Source organism: Carlito syrichta, unplaced genomic scaffold (assembly GCF_000164805.1).
Source record: "Carlito syrichta isolate Samal-C Ts95f unplaced genomic scaffold, Tarsius_syrichta-2.0.1 Scaffold288191, whole genome shotgun sequence".
NCBI lineage: Eukaryota > Metazoa > Chordata > Mammalia > Primates > Tarsiidae > Carlito > Carlito syrichta.
Genome location: NW_007232287.1, coordinates 65,468 through 82,303, shown reverse-complemented (window position 1 = coordinate 82,303; position 16,836 = coordinate 65,468). Strand labels below are relative to the sequence as shown.

The 16,836-nt window shown below is 39.6% G+C and overlaps 1 protein-coding gene and 1 pseudogene across 3 annotated transcripts in view; one reads left to right on the top strand and one right to left on the bottom strand.

Annotated features, from left to right (window-relative positions):
- AEBP2 (AE binding protein 2) overlaps positions 1-16,836 on the top strand; it is an 81,064-nt gene that overhangs the window by 46,278 nt on the left and 17,950 nt on the right. For both annotated transcript variants that reach the window (XM_021710154.1, XM_021710153.1), the window contains exons 4-5: positions 8,150-8,336; positions 14,116-14,240. In XM_021710154.1, the coding sequence (XP_021565829.1) occupies positions 8,150-8,336; positions 14,116-14,240 (312 nt within the window). The remainder of the gene's footprint in view (positions 1-8,149; positions 8,337-14,115; positions 14,241-16,836) is intronic.
- Positions 11,261-11,970, bottom strand: LOC103255510 (annotated as a pseudogene). The gene has a single exon (XR_002481688.1). The product of XR_002481688.1 is annotated as a signal recognition particle 19 kDa protein pseudogene (transcript).

Below are 16,836 nucleotides of genomic sequence, written 5' to 3'. Positions count from 1 at the left end.
GTGAGTGGATTGACTGAGCCCACAGGTTCGAGACCCACCTGGGCAGCGAGACCTCATCTCTACAATAAATAAAAAAAAAAAAAAATCAACTGGGCGTGGTAGTGCATGCCTGTAATTCTGGCTACTTGGAAGGCTGAGGCGGAAGGATCGCCGGAGCCCAGCAGGTCGAGGCTGCGGTGGCCGGGAGCGGCCACTGCACTCCAGTCTGAGCGACAGAGTGAGACTCCAACTCAAAAAAAAAAAAAAAGTTAAAGCAATTGGTTGCAAAATGTTTCTCATGTTGACTGTTATGGTATTGTGTGATTCACAAGGTAAAGTAAGGATCAGAAATAACCATGACAGTCATGGCTTGAATGATGCGTCTCCATTGTTTGCACAATGCATGCATATTTTATTACATGTTTTAACTACTCTATTTCTTACAATTATTTGAGTTCATTATTATTGCTACCCTCACTTTATAGATAAGGAAACTGAGATAAGAGACTAAATATTTTTTTAGGGTCATGGCCAGTTAGTAACAAATTTCATAATTTAGAGACAGCGTGAATCTGGGACTCTTATTTTATTTACCTTATCTTATTTCATCTTATCATTTTGATTTGAGTCTCACTCTTTTCCCCAGACTTCAGTGCAGTGGCATGATCTCAGCTACTACAGCCTTAACCTGCTGGGCTTAGGCAACCCTTCTACCTCAGCTTTCCAAATATCTGGGACTATAGGCACACGCCACCACAGCTGGCTAATTTTTTTTTTTTTTTTGGTTTATCATAGAGATGAGGTCTTGGCATGTTGCCCAGACAACCTGAGTTCAGGCAATCCTTTTGTTGCTTCAGCCCCTCAAAGTACTGAGATAACAGACATAAGTCTTCTTGCCTGATGGAATCCAGAATGTTTGGTTTTTTTTTTTTTGAATTGGAGTCTAACTCTGTTGCCCAGACTGGAGTGCAGTGGCCGCTCCCGGACCGCAGCCTTGACCTGCTGGGCTCCGGTGATCCTTCCGCCTCAGCCTTCTAAGTAGCTGGAACTACAGGTGCACACTACCACGCCCGGCTAATTTTTGATTTATTGTAGAGATGAGGTCTCACCAAGTTGCCCAGGCGGGTCTCCAACCCATGGGCTCAGGCAATCCACTCACCTCAGCCTCCCAAAGGCGTGGGATTACAGGCTGAGCCACCGAGCCCGGAGGAATCCAGAGTTTTTAATCATATTATTATGGTGTATTCTCAAAATGAAGAAATTAACATTCCTATATGAGATTTTTTTGTCTCTCAGATTACCTGCTAATCTGCTGTGAAACTGAGGATCTGTGTTTCAGTAGCCTCTTGTAGACTTTCCTAGCACTTCTGTGAATATGAGACTATCTAAGCTTTAATCAAGACACTTTTAGTATCGCTTCATCTGAGTAAATCTGTTTGAAAATATAAAACCTCACTCATTTCATATTTCAAACTTGAGAATAGCTACTTGACCACAATTTGGGAGAGAGAACATTTCAAACAATCAACGTCCATCAACTTGTTTCTTTTTCATCAGTACCCCATATATACTGGCTTGAATTCAGTGATCACTGATATATTTATGAGTGGGACATTTACTCTTTTCGATCTAAATGCTACTAGGACCTATTCTTTGCTGTCTTGAAGGAACATAATGACTCCAAGAGCCTATTGGGTTACTTTACAGATTATTTTTGGTTGGAGTCATAAAATCCCTCTGAATTTAAACTAGAGGGCTTGAATCTGAACTTTTATTGTCATCTCTGCCTTAGTTGTAGTGAAGTGGTTCTAATATTTGAAATGTGGAGTTTTTAAACAGATTTAAACTAAATCTGTTTAAAATACTAAACCAATGTTAAACTGGGAACCCATTGGCAAAGGGTTGATAACTTTAAAAATAATAAAGTAAGTAAAATAAATATTGTTTTGCTTATTCTATGTCTGATAGAAATATATGTGACCCACATATGCCATTTTGTCCTAGTACTGTCGGGCACGGTGGCTCATGCCTGTAATCCCCGCAGTTTGGGAGGTGGAGGTGAGAGGATTGCCTGACCTGAGCCAGGTGTTCGAGACTAGCCCGGGCAACTTGATGAGATCTCGTCTCTATGGTAAATCAAAAATTAGCTGAATGTGGTAGTGGTGCATGCCTGTAGTTCTAGCTACTTGGAAGGCTGGGGCAGAAGTATCACCTGAGCCCAGCAGGTCAAGGCTGTGATGGCTGTGAGCGTGCCACTGCATTTCAGCCAGGATGTCAGAGTGGAACTCCAACTCAAAATAAGTAAATAAAAAAATTTTTTCTTTAAGTTCTAGAACCACAATAAAATAATTAAAAAGGAAACAAGTGAAAATAATTTAAATAGTATTTTTGATTTAACCTAACATTATTTCAACATTTTATCAATACAGAAAATGAATACAATGTACATTCCAAATCGTGGTGTGTATTTTATACTTAGAGCATATCTGAATTCGGACTAGTCATATTTCAGATGCTGACAAGTTACATGTGTCTAATGAATATACAAGGGGAGGCTTCCCCCCCCCCCCCCCCCCCCCAAAAAAACCAGAATTATTTGGAGGACGAACCTCTTCTACACTCGGAATTTGTTCCTCTGGATGAAATAATCAAAGTTTATATCTGGAAGTTTTGAGAAGGTCACGTCACGATTTACAGAAGAAACTTCTGAGTTGTAGCAAACAGGTGACTGGTTCTTCCACCATGACAATGCACCTGCCCACATTATGCTGAGTTTCAGCAGTTTTTGGCCAGAAAATGGCATAATCCCCGTACCCTGCCTTCCCTATTCACCCGCTTTCACACCGAGTGACTGTTTTTTTGTTTCCCCGGGTGAAAAAAGTTCTTAGCCGGGTACAGTGGCTCAAGCCTGTAATCTCAACACTTCGGGAGGCTGTGGCAAGAGAATTGCCTGAGCTCAGGGGTTCGAGACCAGCCTGGGCAATTTGGTGAGACCTCCTCTCTACAATAAAGCAAATGAATAAGCTGGGCATGGTAGCGGGCGCCTGTAGTTCCAGCTACTACTTAGAAGGCTGAGGTGGAAGGATCGCCTGAGCTCAGCAGGTCGAGGCTCTGGTGACTGTGTGTGTGCCACTGTCCTCCGGCCTGGGCAAAAGAGTGAGACTCCGACTCAGGAAAAAAAAAAGAGAAAAATCCTCAAAGGGAAACATTTTGCCAGTGTAGAAGAGGTGGAACAAAAAATGGCAGAAGCACTAAAAGACATCAAAATTGAAAAGTTCAAAAATTGACTTTGACAGTGTAAAAAGCATCCTGGTAGGTATAGTACATTAAATGGAGAGTACTTTGAAGGTGACTAAAGTTTAAACATGTAAGAATAAATATATAATTTTTTATAAATTCTGTTTTTTTTCCAGTCCCCCTTGTATATATTGGGTAGTACAAAACTTAACCATTAGGATAACTAATAGCACTCTCAATTAAGATGTTAAGCAACTTACCTATATTTTGGTTTTGCAAAATTTGCAGTTGAAGTAGAGTCACATACCCAAGTTGTTCCAAATGTACTTAAAAGTTTTTTAGTAGCTAAATTGAGTATCAGATTTTAAATGAAAAGTTTCATTATCTAGCTGGGGGCAGTGGTTCATACCTGTAATCCCAGTACTTTGGGAGACTGAGGCAAGAGGATTGCCTGAGCCCAGGGGATTGAGATCAGCCGGGGCAACTTGGAAGACTTCATCTTTATTATAATAAATCAAGGAAAAGTAGCCGGGTGTGGTGGCACATGCCCATAGTACCAGCCACTTGGAAGGCTGTGGAGGAAGGATTGCCTTAGCCCAGTGGGCTGATGAGGCTATGGTAGCTGTGAGCTGCCATTGCAGTTCAGCCTGACCGACAGTGAGATTCCTACTCATAAATAGATAAACAAACAACCAAATAAAAAGTGTTCAGTTGCAGTATATGACTAGTAGCTCCTGTAATGGATAGTGTAGTTATGTGGCAATATGGCACTCCATAGAAGAGATGGTGGCTTTAAAAAGTGTTATTTTTTTCTTGGTATTCCAAATATGTGAGCCTAAGAATATAATAACTGTTAGATGCTAAACTTCTTATGGTCAGAATCTATAGCTGTACATTCTTGATGCAGGCTATTTGAGGACCACATCATTCATAGGGTTGTTGTAAGAACTAAATGAATATTAATTTCAGAGCAATGGATATGGCTAATTGACTTTCTTCTTCTGAGTTTCCAATAGCATGCTGTGCCTTAATTAGCCCTTACTGCATTCTTTTGAAGTTACTGCTTTGCTTTTGTTTATTTTTGAGTCAGTGTCTCACTCTGTTACCCAGAGTGCAGTGGCACAATAATGGCGTACCACAGCCTCGAACTCTTGGGCTTAGGCCCATAAGTATTTGGGACTATGGACGTGCATCACCATACCTAGCTAACTTTTTTTGATTTTTTTGTAAAGAAGATGTCTTGCTTTGTCGCCCAGATTGGTCTTAAACGCCTTGCCTCATACGATCCTCCTGCCTCGGCCTCCCAAAGTTTTAGACTTACAGGCCTGAGCCACTGTGCCTGCCTGAAGTTACCACTTTTTATGTATGTCTTGCTGAACACATAGAAGCTCTTTCAGTACAGAAACTGTATCTTAACCTTCCTTACACTTTTAGCATCTTGTATAGTACTGGATATAGATAAGTATTTGAACCAAAATCTTGAATCATTTTTTTTAACTTAGTATGCACCTAGAGTCAGTAAAGATTTTTTAGTAGCAATGCTGAGGGCCATTAAAAATCCCCCAAATGTTTCTTGTATGTCAAATTGAAGAGAATGATTATTAATGATACTATATAAGAGACTTTTATGATTTTTTATTCTTCTAATATTTTTAGAAGTGTTTATGATTTTCAAGATGACTTTGGGGATATAAATATTCATAAACATCCTCCCATGTTTTCAAAGCATATGGAAAGTATGAGTTTGGCTAAGTATCTAGAAAGTGTGAGCACAGCCTCAGAAGGAAAAATAGCTCTTATCTACTTGGCATATTTAGAGAGACTTTATGAAGAAAGTTAAGGTTTTTACTAATAGAGGGTTGTGTTGTGTTTTAGAAGTTTAAAATGGTAGAAGTACCTGGATTGAAAGAGTCTAGAGGTATGTAGGTTTTGTGTTTTTTTGTTTGTTTGGTTTTTTGGTTTTAGTTTTGTTTGTTTGTTTTTTAGTAGGATTCTTACTCTGTCTTCCAGGCCGGAGTGCAATAACACAGTTACTGCTTACTGCAGCCTTGACCCTCTGGGCTCAGGCCATCCTTCCACCTCAGCCTTCTGATTAGCTGGGACTACAGTTGCGTGCCACCATGCCTGGCTAATTTTTGTATTTTGTGTAGAGACGAGGTTTCTCTGTGTTGCCTAGGTGCTTCCAGGCTCAAGTGATCCTCCTCTCCTCGTCTCCCAGAGTGCTGGGATTACAGACATGGGCCATTGTACCTGGTCTAAATTTTTTTAATGGTGTTATCTAGGTAAACTCTAATACAAGATGAACCACTTAAGACCCCAAAACACCTGGAATCTATTTACTTTAAAACTGTTTGTTTATACTTCAGTCACCTTCAAAGTACTTTACATTTGATTCACTTTACTTATCAAGACAAAATGTTTTTTGAGGACTTTTTTCATCTGGAGAAACAAAAGAGAAAGTTGCTTGGGGTGAGATTGGGTAAACAGGGATGGTGGGGCGTGGGGTCATGCTGTTTTTGGTCAAAAACTGCTGAACATTCAGCATGTTGTGGGCAGGTGCACTAGTAAATTACCCACCATGAAATAGGCAAATGTGTTGAAAGACTTAAAAAAAAATTTTTTTTTTTCACTGAAGCCAAATGCAACCATACACCACAGTGCTTAGCTAGTACACTGATGCTGATAGTTTCCTAGAGCACTTACCTAGCAGGGGAAGCCTCTACTACAAGGGGCCCACCCTCCAAAAAATTACTCCATTTTGGAGGGGTTACCCTGGTGCCCAGGCTGGAGTGCAGTGGCATGATCATGGCTACTGCAGCAGCGACCTGCTGGGTCTAGGTGATCCTTCCACATCAACCCTCCAAGTAGCTGGTACTACAGACATGTGCCACCATGCCCAGCTAATTTTTTTTTTTCTTGCTATATTGCCCAGGCTAGTCTTCAACTCTTGGGCTCAGGCAATTCTCTTCCCTCAGCCTCTCAAAGTGCTGGGATTATAGGCATGAGCCACTGCGCCTGTCCGAACAAATTTTTTTTTTTTTTGAGTTGGAGTTTCACTCTGTTGCCCAGACTGGAGTGCAGTGGCTGCTCCCGGCTCCTGCAGCCTCAACCCACTGGGCTCCGGCGATCGATTTCAGCCTTCCGAGTAGCTGGAATTACAGGCACGTGCTACCATGCCCGACTGATTTTTTTTTAATTGTAGAGATGAGATCTCGCCAAGTTGCCCAGGTGGGTCTCGATCGGTGGGCTCAGGCAATCCACTCACCTCAGCCTCCCAAAGCACGGGTTTACAGGCTGAGCCACCAAGCCCGGCTCCGAACGAATTCTAAAGTTCTTTAATTCATGGTCAGAATAGCACAGGTGACGTGGGTAGTTAATCTTACCCCCCCCCGCTTTTTTTTTTTTTTGGAAGAGACAAGCTTGCTGTGTGGCCCAGGCTGTAGTGCAGTGGTGTGTTCATGACTTACTGCAGCCTCGACCTCCTGGGCTTAAGCTATCCTACCTCCTAAGCCTTTCAAGTAACTGGAACTGTAGGCACTCCTCTATGTGCCCAGCTCTTTCTTATTTTTTTTTTATTTTTTTCTTTTTAGTAGAGACTGAGTCTCACTATGTTAACTAGGCTGATCTGAAACTCCTGGCCTCAAATAGTCCTTCCACTTTGGCCTCCCAGAGTGCTGGGGTTACAGGCATGAGCTGCTGTACCAGGCCCCTTTTGCTATTTTAATTTTGCAAGTACAGGATGCTAAGGAGGCAGTATTAGGCTGGGTGTGGTAGCTCGTGCCTATAATCCCAGCACTTTGGGAGACCGAGTTGAGAGGAGTGCCTGAGCTCAGGGGTTTGAGACCAGCCTGGGCAACTTGGTGAGACTTCGTCTCTACAATAAATCAAAAATTAGCCGGGCATGGTGGCGCATGCCTGTGGTTCCAGCTACCTGGAAGGTTGAGGCAGAGGGATCGCCTGAGCCCAGCAGCTTGAGGCTGTGGTGGCCGTGAGCGTGCCACTGCAGTCCAACCTGGGTGATAGAGATTCCAACTCAAACAAAAGAGGCAGAATTTAATGAAATGTGTAGAGGTCTAAGAAGACCAACACTGAGCATGTCTGCTCCAAGAGTGAGACTAGATCTAATAGTTTAATCTATAAGAAAATTCTTTTAAAAGTAACTTTTAAACTTTTTTTCTACCATAGAATATTAGGGAGGCTGCTGAAGGTTTTGATGTATCATATCATATATCATAGGATAAAACTATTTTTAAAATCCAGGGATCCTAGTAATTGTTAAGATATGTAATTCCTTGTTGTAAAAACAACTTATTGTTTCTGTTATGGAAGTGGTTAATTCAAAATCAGATTTTTTCTCCCTTCTTTTTTTGAGTTGGAGTTTCATTCTGTTGTCCAAGTTGGAGTGCAGTGCCCACCACACAGCCACTGCAGCCTCTACCTGCTGGGCTCAGGCAAATCTTCCACCTCCACCTTTCAAGTAGTTGGAACTACAGGTGTGCCACCACACCCAGTTAATTTTTTGATTTATTGTAGAGATAAAGTCTTGCCAAGTTGCCCAGGCTGGTCTCGAACCCCTGGGCTCAGACGATCTTCTTGCCTCGGCCTCCCAAAGTGCTGGGATAACAGGCATCAGCCACCACATCTGGCCAAAACCAGATTTTTCTGGGACAGGGATCTCACTATTTTTGTTTTGCATCTATTGGAAAGACTAGTAAACTGAGGAGCCATGAAACTTGTTTTACTTTTCCGCTTTGCCACTGCCTAATGTGTGTTATCTTGGGCAACTTTATTTATAAAATGAAAGTGCTATGCTAGTCCCCATGCTTCCTTTCTGGAATTAGTTCTGTTGCATTACTTACTGACTTCTGAAAATATTCACTCATTCATATTCTTCTACACAGCATCTTTGATATTCTTTTTCTCTTATATTTAGTGTGTTGTTGGTGGTTGCAATGCCAGCTTTGCTTCTCAGGGAGGGCTAGCTCGCCATGTGCCCACACACTTCAGTCAGCAGAACTCTTCAAAAGTTTCTAGCCAGCCAAAGGCCAAAGAAGAATCTCCTTCTAAAGCTGGAATGAACAAAAGGAGGAAATTAAAGAACAAAAGACGACGCTCATTACGTAAGTGTTTCACTTAAAAAATCTGTATACATTAGATGGTTTTTAAAAATATCTTTAATATCTTGGGTTTTCATGAAAATCCAGTTTTTACTGTACTTCAATTTTGCTTATCTATTTCTGTTAAAAGTAATAAACAGCATACATGCCTGTCAGTGTGAGAATTCAGTGGCATATGTTTGTGGCCTTCAAATTACAAACCAATTAGATTTTGGAGGCTACTCTGACTCTGTTCTAAATTAAGAAAATTGAAAATGTGACAGTGGTATTTCTAGAAATATCTTAGAAAATTTGAAAATGTTAAAAAAAATCAAGTAGTAGTTAAGTAATCTGTCTCCTTCAAAGTAGTGTGTGTGAATAGCAGAGGAATTTATTTGAATGTCATGTGCATCTCAGTACCTACAGTCTTTTGTAACATGTATGTACAATGGCTGTGTGTTTAATGACCAGATTATGAGATATATTCTTGATGTTTAAAATAGAAAATAAAATAATTCGATGATAAGGCTTGTATTGGGGACAGGGATTTACTTTGAAGCCTCAGAGCCTAGCATAGTTCCTGGTTCTTTGTGTCAATCCGTTAATTATCTCCTGAATGAAGATATTTGAATGAGTAAGTGAATGAATGAAGTTGTCATTGAAAGGGAGCCTACTGCAGGGGTGAACTAGAAAGAAAAAAAAAAAAGGCTGACATTTTATGCTTTCTCTTAGGATTTGTTTAGTGTAGAAGAGATTCCAGACACTAATCCAGTCTGTCAAGGTAGTCTCTAAAACACTGAAACTATTTCATTATTACAGAGCTATAGTGGACAAAGTGAACAAACCACAAATGAAAAATAAGCTTTCCTAAACTCTAAGTTTCTTTTTGTTGAAATCAACATGTTTATTTTTCATCAAAGCTGGCTGTTGGATTTAGGTCATGGTTCTTTGTTTTGTTTTTAAACCTCCCTTTATACTAATAGAAATAACACCCTGGTTGTTTTATTTAAGTGTTTGAATAACTTGCAGTTTCACACAAAATATATATTATGATACTCAAAACCAGGGTAACTTTCCCGCTTGTTTCCCCTAATCGCATCATTATTTTGGTCTCATTGGATACACAGTAGATACACATTTAAATTTCCTGACCATTTCATATTTTATACTTGGTGATACGTATTCACTTAGTGATATTTGCTGTGTAGGGAAAGTTGGGGAAGCGAGGTGATATGTGAGTAAACAAACCTTTTTGTTACCTATTTTATTGGGTAGAATGGTGAGAACCCTAAATTTAGTACTTTATGAACTTTAAAGGATTCAAGGCTTTTTGATGCGTGGAGCCACTGTTAAGACATTGCAGTGGTTTGAATTGGCATGGCTGCAGCTGTTGCAATTCATTCTTCTTTAAAAATATACATATCTAGGGCTGGACACAGTGGCTCAAGCCTATAATCCCAGCACTTTGGGAGGCGGAAGCGAGAGGATTGCTTGAGCCTGGCAGGCCGAGGCTGCAGTGACTGAGCAGCATGACACTGCACTCCAGCCTGGGTGACAGGAGCAAGACTGACTAAAAAAAAAACTATAGTAGTGTGCGAAAATGATCACTTTGCTAATATCTTATGTAATTCAAGATCATTACTAGGTAAAAAAATACCTTGTAAGTAGTAGAACTGGAGCATGAGTAATTTTCTGTTTGATAACATTTAAAAAAATCGTTAAAGGGTTTTTTTGACAACTTCAAAGAAAAGTGGAAAGAATAGTACAGTGAACCCTTGTAATGCTTTTCACTTAGAGGTTTACCCGTATGCAACATTTGCTTTATTGTCCTACATATGTATACTTTTATTTGGTCTTGAATCCAAAATACTTGTGAATGCATCTCCTAGAATAAAGATATTTTTCTACATAGCCGCAACACCATTATTATATCTAAGGGAAAAAAAATTACATAGTATGGGTGATTTTGAACCACAGGAAAACAGAGTTTCTATTTTTGTGGTTTCTAAATTTTTGTTAAATTAAATATTTAATCAGTTAAAAACACAGTCTTACATAAGTAACTTATACATTGTATACACAGGTGTGTGCTTCCATTCCTAGCTTATTTTTCATTACTAATGCACTTTGTAAAATGGTTGATTGCCAAGGAGGAATGTTGAAAAAAGACAAGGTGAAAAACTAAACAAGTGATAATGTTTTCTTCCCTTACTCTAATGGATTGTAACACACATCTGCTTTGGAGACTACTGTTATAATTTGGGGTGTTTTTGTTTTTGAGTCAGGGTCTCACTCTGCCCAAACTGGAGTATAGTGATATACTCATGACTCACTGCAGCCTCGACCTCTTGGGCTTAGGCAGTCCTTCTGCCTTATTCTCCCGAGTAGCAGGGACTACAGGCACCATGTCACTATGGCTAATTTTTGTATTTTTTTGTAGAGACGAGGCCTCATGTTGCCTAGGCTGATCTTGAACTTTTGGGCTCAAGCAATCCTCTCACCTTGGCCTCCCAGAGGTCTACGATTATAGGCGTGAGCCACCATGCCCAGCCTACTTTGGTATTCTTGATATTTATCCCAACATTGGAGATGATGTGGTTAAAGTCTGAATGTATAGACTCTGAAGTTTGAGGATTGCTTTCATTCTTGTGAATTTAAGTGATGATTTTAATATTTACATTTGAATGAGTGATTGATTTAAATGATTTAGAGGGGTAAGTTAAAATTTTCTCTAAATGCTTATCCTTCTTAGGAAAAAGCATATATTTGGAGACTCTTGAGGCACTATACGTTTTTTCCAGTAGCCCCAGATCTAATAAGGGAATTTATTTCTCAGCATTAGGTAAACATTTCCCCCCAAAATGTCAAATACTTTTTTTTTTCTAATTTTATTAAATTTATTTATTTCACACATATTTACATAGAGGACAAACAAATACAGGATTTCAAGTAACTTAATGTACAGTCCACTGTCCATTTAAAAATATTCTTCCACAAAAACTCTGCACTGAAAGACAAAAAAATTCTTTTATACTGCATAAAAGCTAGATGCAAAGTTCTGTTGTATAATTATTTCACTGTCAATGCCAGCGATGACTATGGGAGGCACAAGAGTTTACAGTCAATTAAATGATGCACACAAAGAGCTTCTGTTTCTCTCAGCCACAAATGAGAAGCCTCCACTGATGTCTTTGACAGCAGTACCACATGCTTGATGCTCATGCTAGGTCATTTCTTCTTTCTTTTCCCTTTTTTTACTTCCCTCTCCTCACTGAAGACTTTGGTCACCACCTCCTGTTTTCTGTGTCCTTGTTTTTAGTTTAGGTATCATTTCCGCTGCATACAACGTTACTGACTTAGTGACGGAAACTGTACAAGACAGAGGCTGCCATCTTCCTGTTTGAGCTGGATCCGGACTCTGCCTCTGTATTGGACATCACGATTCCATTCTCTAGAGTACATTTTATTTTTCTCAAGAAACACATTAAAGTCCAACTACTGAGCACACGTCTTGAATCTCTGTAGCTGTAGGCTTTTCAACAGCCTTACTTATGGGGATTCGCCGTCCCTCCACGATGGTCTTATTACTTAAATAAGCAGGATAGATACAAATAAACCTGTCCTAGTCGGCCAGGGAACGCGCAGTGGCACAAGCCATCTTTCCTAAAGTCCACACAGCGAAGTGTCAAATACTTTTTTTTTCTGATTTCCCACTGTCATTGCATTCTTAGTTTTGTAGATTCTGCTAGTTTATTACTAGGTTTGTTTTGCTGATATGCTCTTGAGAAAAAAATCCAGAGAAAAGCACTGTCTTTGGGTATTTTAGTGAATATGCCAGCTGGTGGAAATTTTCGGCCACAAAAGATGTGGTATGGTAGATTTGTGTAGATGGTCTGAGAACTCTGTGAATAACCATAGTGTGGTAAAGCAGCATACATGTAATTCAGAATATGCTGTACTAGGAAATCAAGCCATTTCTTTTGCTGTTAGTAAAATTAAATTTTCTTTTTCTTTTTCTTTTTTTTTGAGTTGGAGTCTCACTGTGCAGTGGCACACTTCCGGCCACTGCAGCCTCAAACTGCTGGGCTCAGGCGGTCCTTCTGCCTCAACCTTTCAAGTAGTCAGAACTACAGGCATGTGCTGCCATGCCCAGCTAATTTTTTGATTTATTGTAGAGACGAGGTCTCACCATGTTGCTCAGGCTGATCTCGAACCCGTGGACTCAGGCAATCCTCTTGCCTTTTTATCTTTTTTTTTTTTTGAGTTGGAGTCTCACTCTGTTGCCCAGGCTGAAGTGCAGTGGCACACTCACAGCCACCACAGCCTCCACCTGCTGGGCTTAGGCGATCCTTCTACTTCAGCCTTCCAAGTAGCTGGAACCACAGGTGTGTGCTTCCATTCTAGCTTATTTGTTGATTTATTGTAGAGACAAGGTCTCACCAAGTTGCCCAGTCTAGTTTTGAACCCCTAGGCTCAGGTAATCCTCTCACTTTGGTTTCCTACAGTGCTGGGATTACAGGCTGAGTCACCGTGCCTGGCCTCTTTTTATCTTCTTCTTTTTTTTTTTTAAGTCAGAGTCTCAGGCTAGAGTACAGTGGCATGATCACAGCTCACCGCAGTATTGACCTCCTGTGCTCAGGTGATTCTTCTGCCTCAGCCTCCCCAGTAGCTGGGACTACAGGTGTATGGCATTATGCCTGGCCCATTTCATTATTATTATTATTGGTAGTAGTAGTAGTAGAGATGATGTATTGCTATGTTGCCCAGACTGGTCGTGAACACTAGTGTTCAGGTGATCGTCCCACAGTGTTGGGATTATAGGCGTGAGCTGTTGCACCTGGCCTATTTCTTTATTTTGAGCAACTATCTTATTAGGAGTAAGAATAGCACAATTTACGGTACTATTTAATGGATAAAAATTGAAATTTGGAAAATGTTCTTACCAAATTAAATCTTTAGTGTATAATTTTGTTATGATCACACTAAAAGATTGCCTACTCTGAGAAAGTTTATTATTTTAAAATGTTACATAAGCTTATTAGTATAAGCTGCTTTATGATTTATGAGGCATTTTTCATATGCATTTGTTTCATTTACAATCTATAGCTGTTATTGTATCTCCATTTTACAAATAATGGAACAGTCTAATGTAGGTTAAGTAGTTTGCACACAGCCACAGCTGGATAACTGGTGGAGTTAGGAGTTAGAATTTTGGTTAACTGATTGGCATTCAGAGATGCATTTGCAATTTTCTTGGGTCATTGTTAATACAGTTATTCATAATCAAGAACATGCTTGTCAGAAACCTCAAAATAAGTTACTGCTTTGTCATATTTGGACGTTTTTAAGTTACATAGTATATAGGCTGTTTATGAAATTTATTTGGTATGTTTGGCTATGGTGAGTTTGAGCTCCTGGGTGGTACACAGATGAAGAAGTTTCTCAGAGTATTGTAATTGTATACCTTGTGCTGAGAAGAGATGTTGAGGTGAAAGGTATAATTTTATGAAAAATAAAGTGGCTGAAATGTGGAATCACGAGGCCTGAGATTAGAACTTTACACACGAAGGGGCAGAATTAACTGTCATTTACTCAGTTGTACGTCTTTTTCTTCTCAGCTAGAATAATCCATGTTTTAAAAGCAAAGAATATCTTGCATTCGAATACCAGATAGCTACTTGTTCGTTACTTGCTTCAGTGTTTCTTAATAATAATTTTTTTTGTAAAAATGGACTTTTTGGTTGTTTAGCAAACTGTGGATATTTTTCTAAACATTCTTTACCCTTTTTGTGTTGACTTTTAGCACGACCACATGATTTCTTCGATGCACAAACACTGGATGCGATAAGACATCGAGCCATATGCTTTAACCTCTCAGCTCATATAGAAAGTTTAGGGAAGGGACACAGTGTTGTTTTTCATAGTACTGTAAGTATTCTTTTTTTTCCTTCAAATTGTATGTAAAAATTTGCAAAAACATGTATTTTCTTTTTCATCATCATTTTAAAGTTGCTCAAAATCTAAGACAATGCAATTTAACAAAAGTCACAAAACTTTTGCTTCATCAGTATTCTAAAAATTTCTTGTATTATTGGGCAAAGCAAATATTTGCCATAATTTTACATTTTTATGATTCAGCTGAATTGTTTTAGTTTGAGCTACTTCGGAATATTGGGGTGGCATATTATATAGTGCTACTAGACGTTACTGGATGCTGGTCTTAAGTAAACTAGGGTCTTTTTTCTGACTTCCAGTTTCCTTATTTGTAAAATTAGAACATAGACTCCTTTTAGCTCTAAAAAGTTTCACACCCCAGGGTGCTGCATGCTCCCCTCACTCTTATGCCCACATCCAAAGTTTTTGTTAAACAAAAGATAAGATAATATAGGCCATCAAATTAAAGCTTCTGAAGAAGGAGATTTTTAATCTGCTTTGCTCCACAGATACATGCCAAGTGCCTAGAATTGTGCTTGACCATGGTGGGTGCTCAGTATATTTATAGAATGACTTTGCTGTCAACATAGAAGAAGAAAAGTACCAAATTTGAAAAAAGAATAAATAGTTTATTTTTTAGTTAAGTAGGATTTATAGTGGAGAGTTGTTCTTGGTTTCATGCCCCTCACCATTTTGTTATCCAGTCATTTTTAAATTGGTGTAGTTGATGTAGGTAAGTTAGCAAGGGTAAATTATAGACCTGACTCTTGGCAATTTGAATTCCTGGAAAAGTATGTGTTTTAATTTTGACTTGAAAATATAAGATATGCTGCATTTGGATTACTTTAAAATATATTTCAATTAAAATGCATGAGAATTTAAAATGCATTACATCAAAATGTCCTTGTTGATATCAGTATCTTGTTTGATTTGAGTCTCTATTTTTCCCATCTCCTATAATAACGAAGTTTTCTTGAATTTTCATTTTTTCTTTCTTTTTTTTTGAGGAGTCTCACTCTGTTATCCAGATTGGAGTGCAGTGGCGCGTGCTCATGGCCACTGCACCCTCAACCTGTTTGGCTCAGGCGATTCTTCTTCCTTGGCCTTCCAAGTAGCTGAAACCACAAGTGTGTACCACCATGCCTGGCTAATATTTTGATTTATTGTAGACATGAGGTCTCAAAATTGCCCAGGTGGGTCTTGAACCTCTGGGCTCAGACAGTCCTCTCGTCTCCACCTCCGAAAGTGCTGGGATTATAGGCTGAGCCACTGAGCCCGGCTTTTTTTCTTTTTGAATTGGAGTCTCACTCTGTTGCCCAGGCTGAAGTGCAGTGGCACACTCATTGCCACTGCAGCCTCAACCTGCTGGACTCAGGTGTTTCTTCTGCCTCAGCCTTCCAAGTAGCTGGAACTACAGGTGCATGCCACAATGCCTAGCTAAGTTTTCGATTTATTGTAGTGACGAGGTCTTACCAAGTTGCCTAGGCTAGTGTCAAATCCCTGAGCTCAGTCAATCCTCTAACCTTCGCCTCCCAAAGTGCTGGAATTACCGGCATTAGCCACTGCGCCCAGCCCATGCTGGTCTTGAACTCCTGGTCTCAAGCAAGCCTCCCAAAATGCTGGGGTTACAGGCATGATCCACCACGCCCAGCCTAATTTTCTTCTATATATGGTCATCTCTCCGTATCTACAGGTTCTGCATTTGAGGATTCAACCAGCCATGGATTTAAGATATTCAGACTATGCATGGTAGCTCACGCCTATAATCCCAGCACTTTGGAAGGTGGAGGTGAGAGAATTGCTTGAACCCAGGGATTTGAGACCAGCCTGGGCAACTTGGCGAGATCTCTATAATAAATAAAAAATTAGCCAGACGTGATGGAACGCACCTATGATTCCAGCTACTTGGGGGGCTGAGGTGGAAGGATTGCTTGAGCTCAACAGGTCACGACTGCAGTGGTCGTGAATGTGCCACTGGATGAGAGTGAGACTCCGGCTCAAAAAAAAAAGAAAATATTTAGGAGAGTGGGAAACTATAACAATAAAAAACGCAGTATAGCAACTTTTCATACCATTTACATTGTGTTAGGCATTATAAGTAATGTAGAGATAGTTTAAAGTATACAGGAGGATATGTGTAGGTTATATGCAAATACCATGCCATTTTATGTAAGGGACTTCAGCATCCTTCAATATTGATGTGAGTATGTCCTAGAACTAGCCCTTTTTGATATTGAGGAACAACTGTTTTCCCAATTATATAGCTTTCTCTGTTACCTCTGCCTACTTATTTTAATGTGCATACTTAACCTCCATTGTTCTTTCTGTTCTTTTTGGTTTATCATCTACCTTGCTCACTACTTTATTTAGCTTCATGTATGCTATCTATTATCTTTTTTTTTTTAATGTAAAAAGCAAGTGCTCATACTGCTGTTTTAACAGTCTGCTGTGCTGGATCTCCTTGGTATGTTTTCATTTTAAAGAATGAGATTTTTAAAATTATTATTATTTTTGTTTATTTTTATTTTTTGAGTCTCACTCTGTCGCCCAGACTGAAGTGCAGTGGCTGCTCCCGGCCACTGCAGCCTCG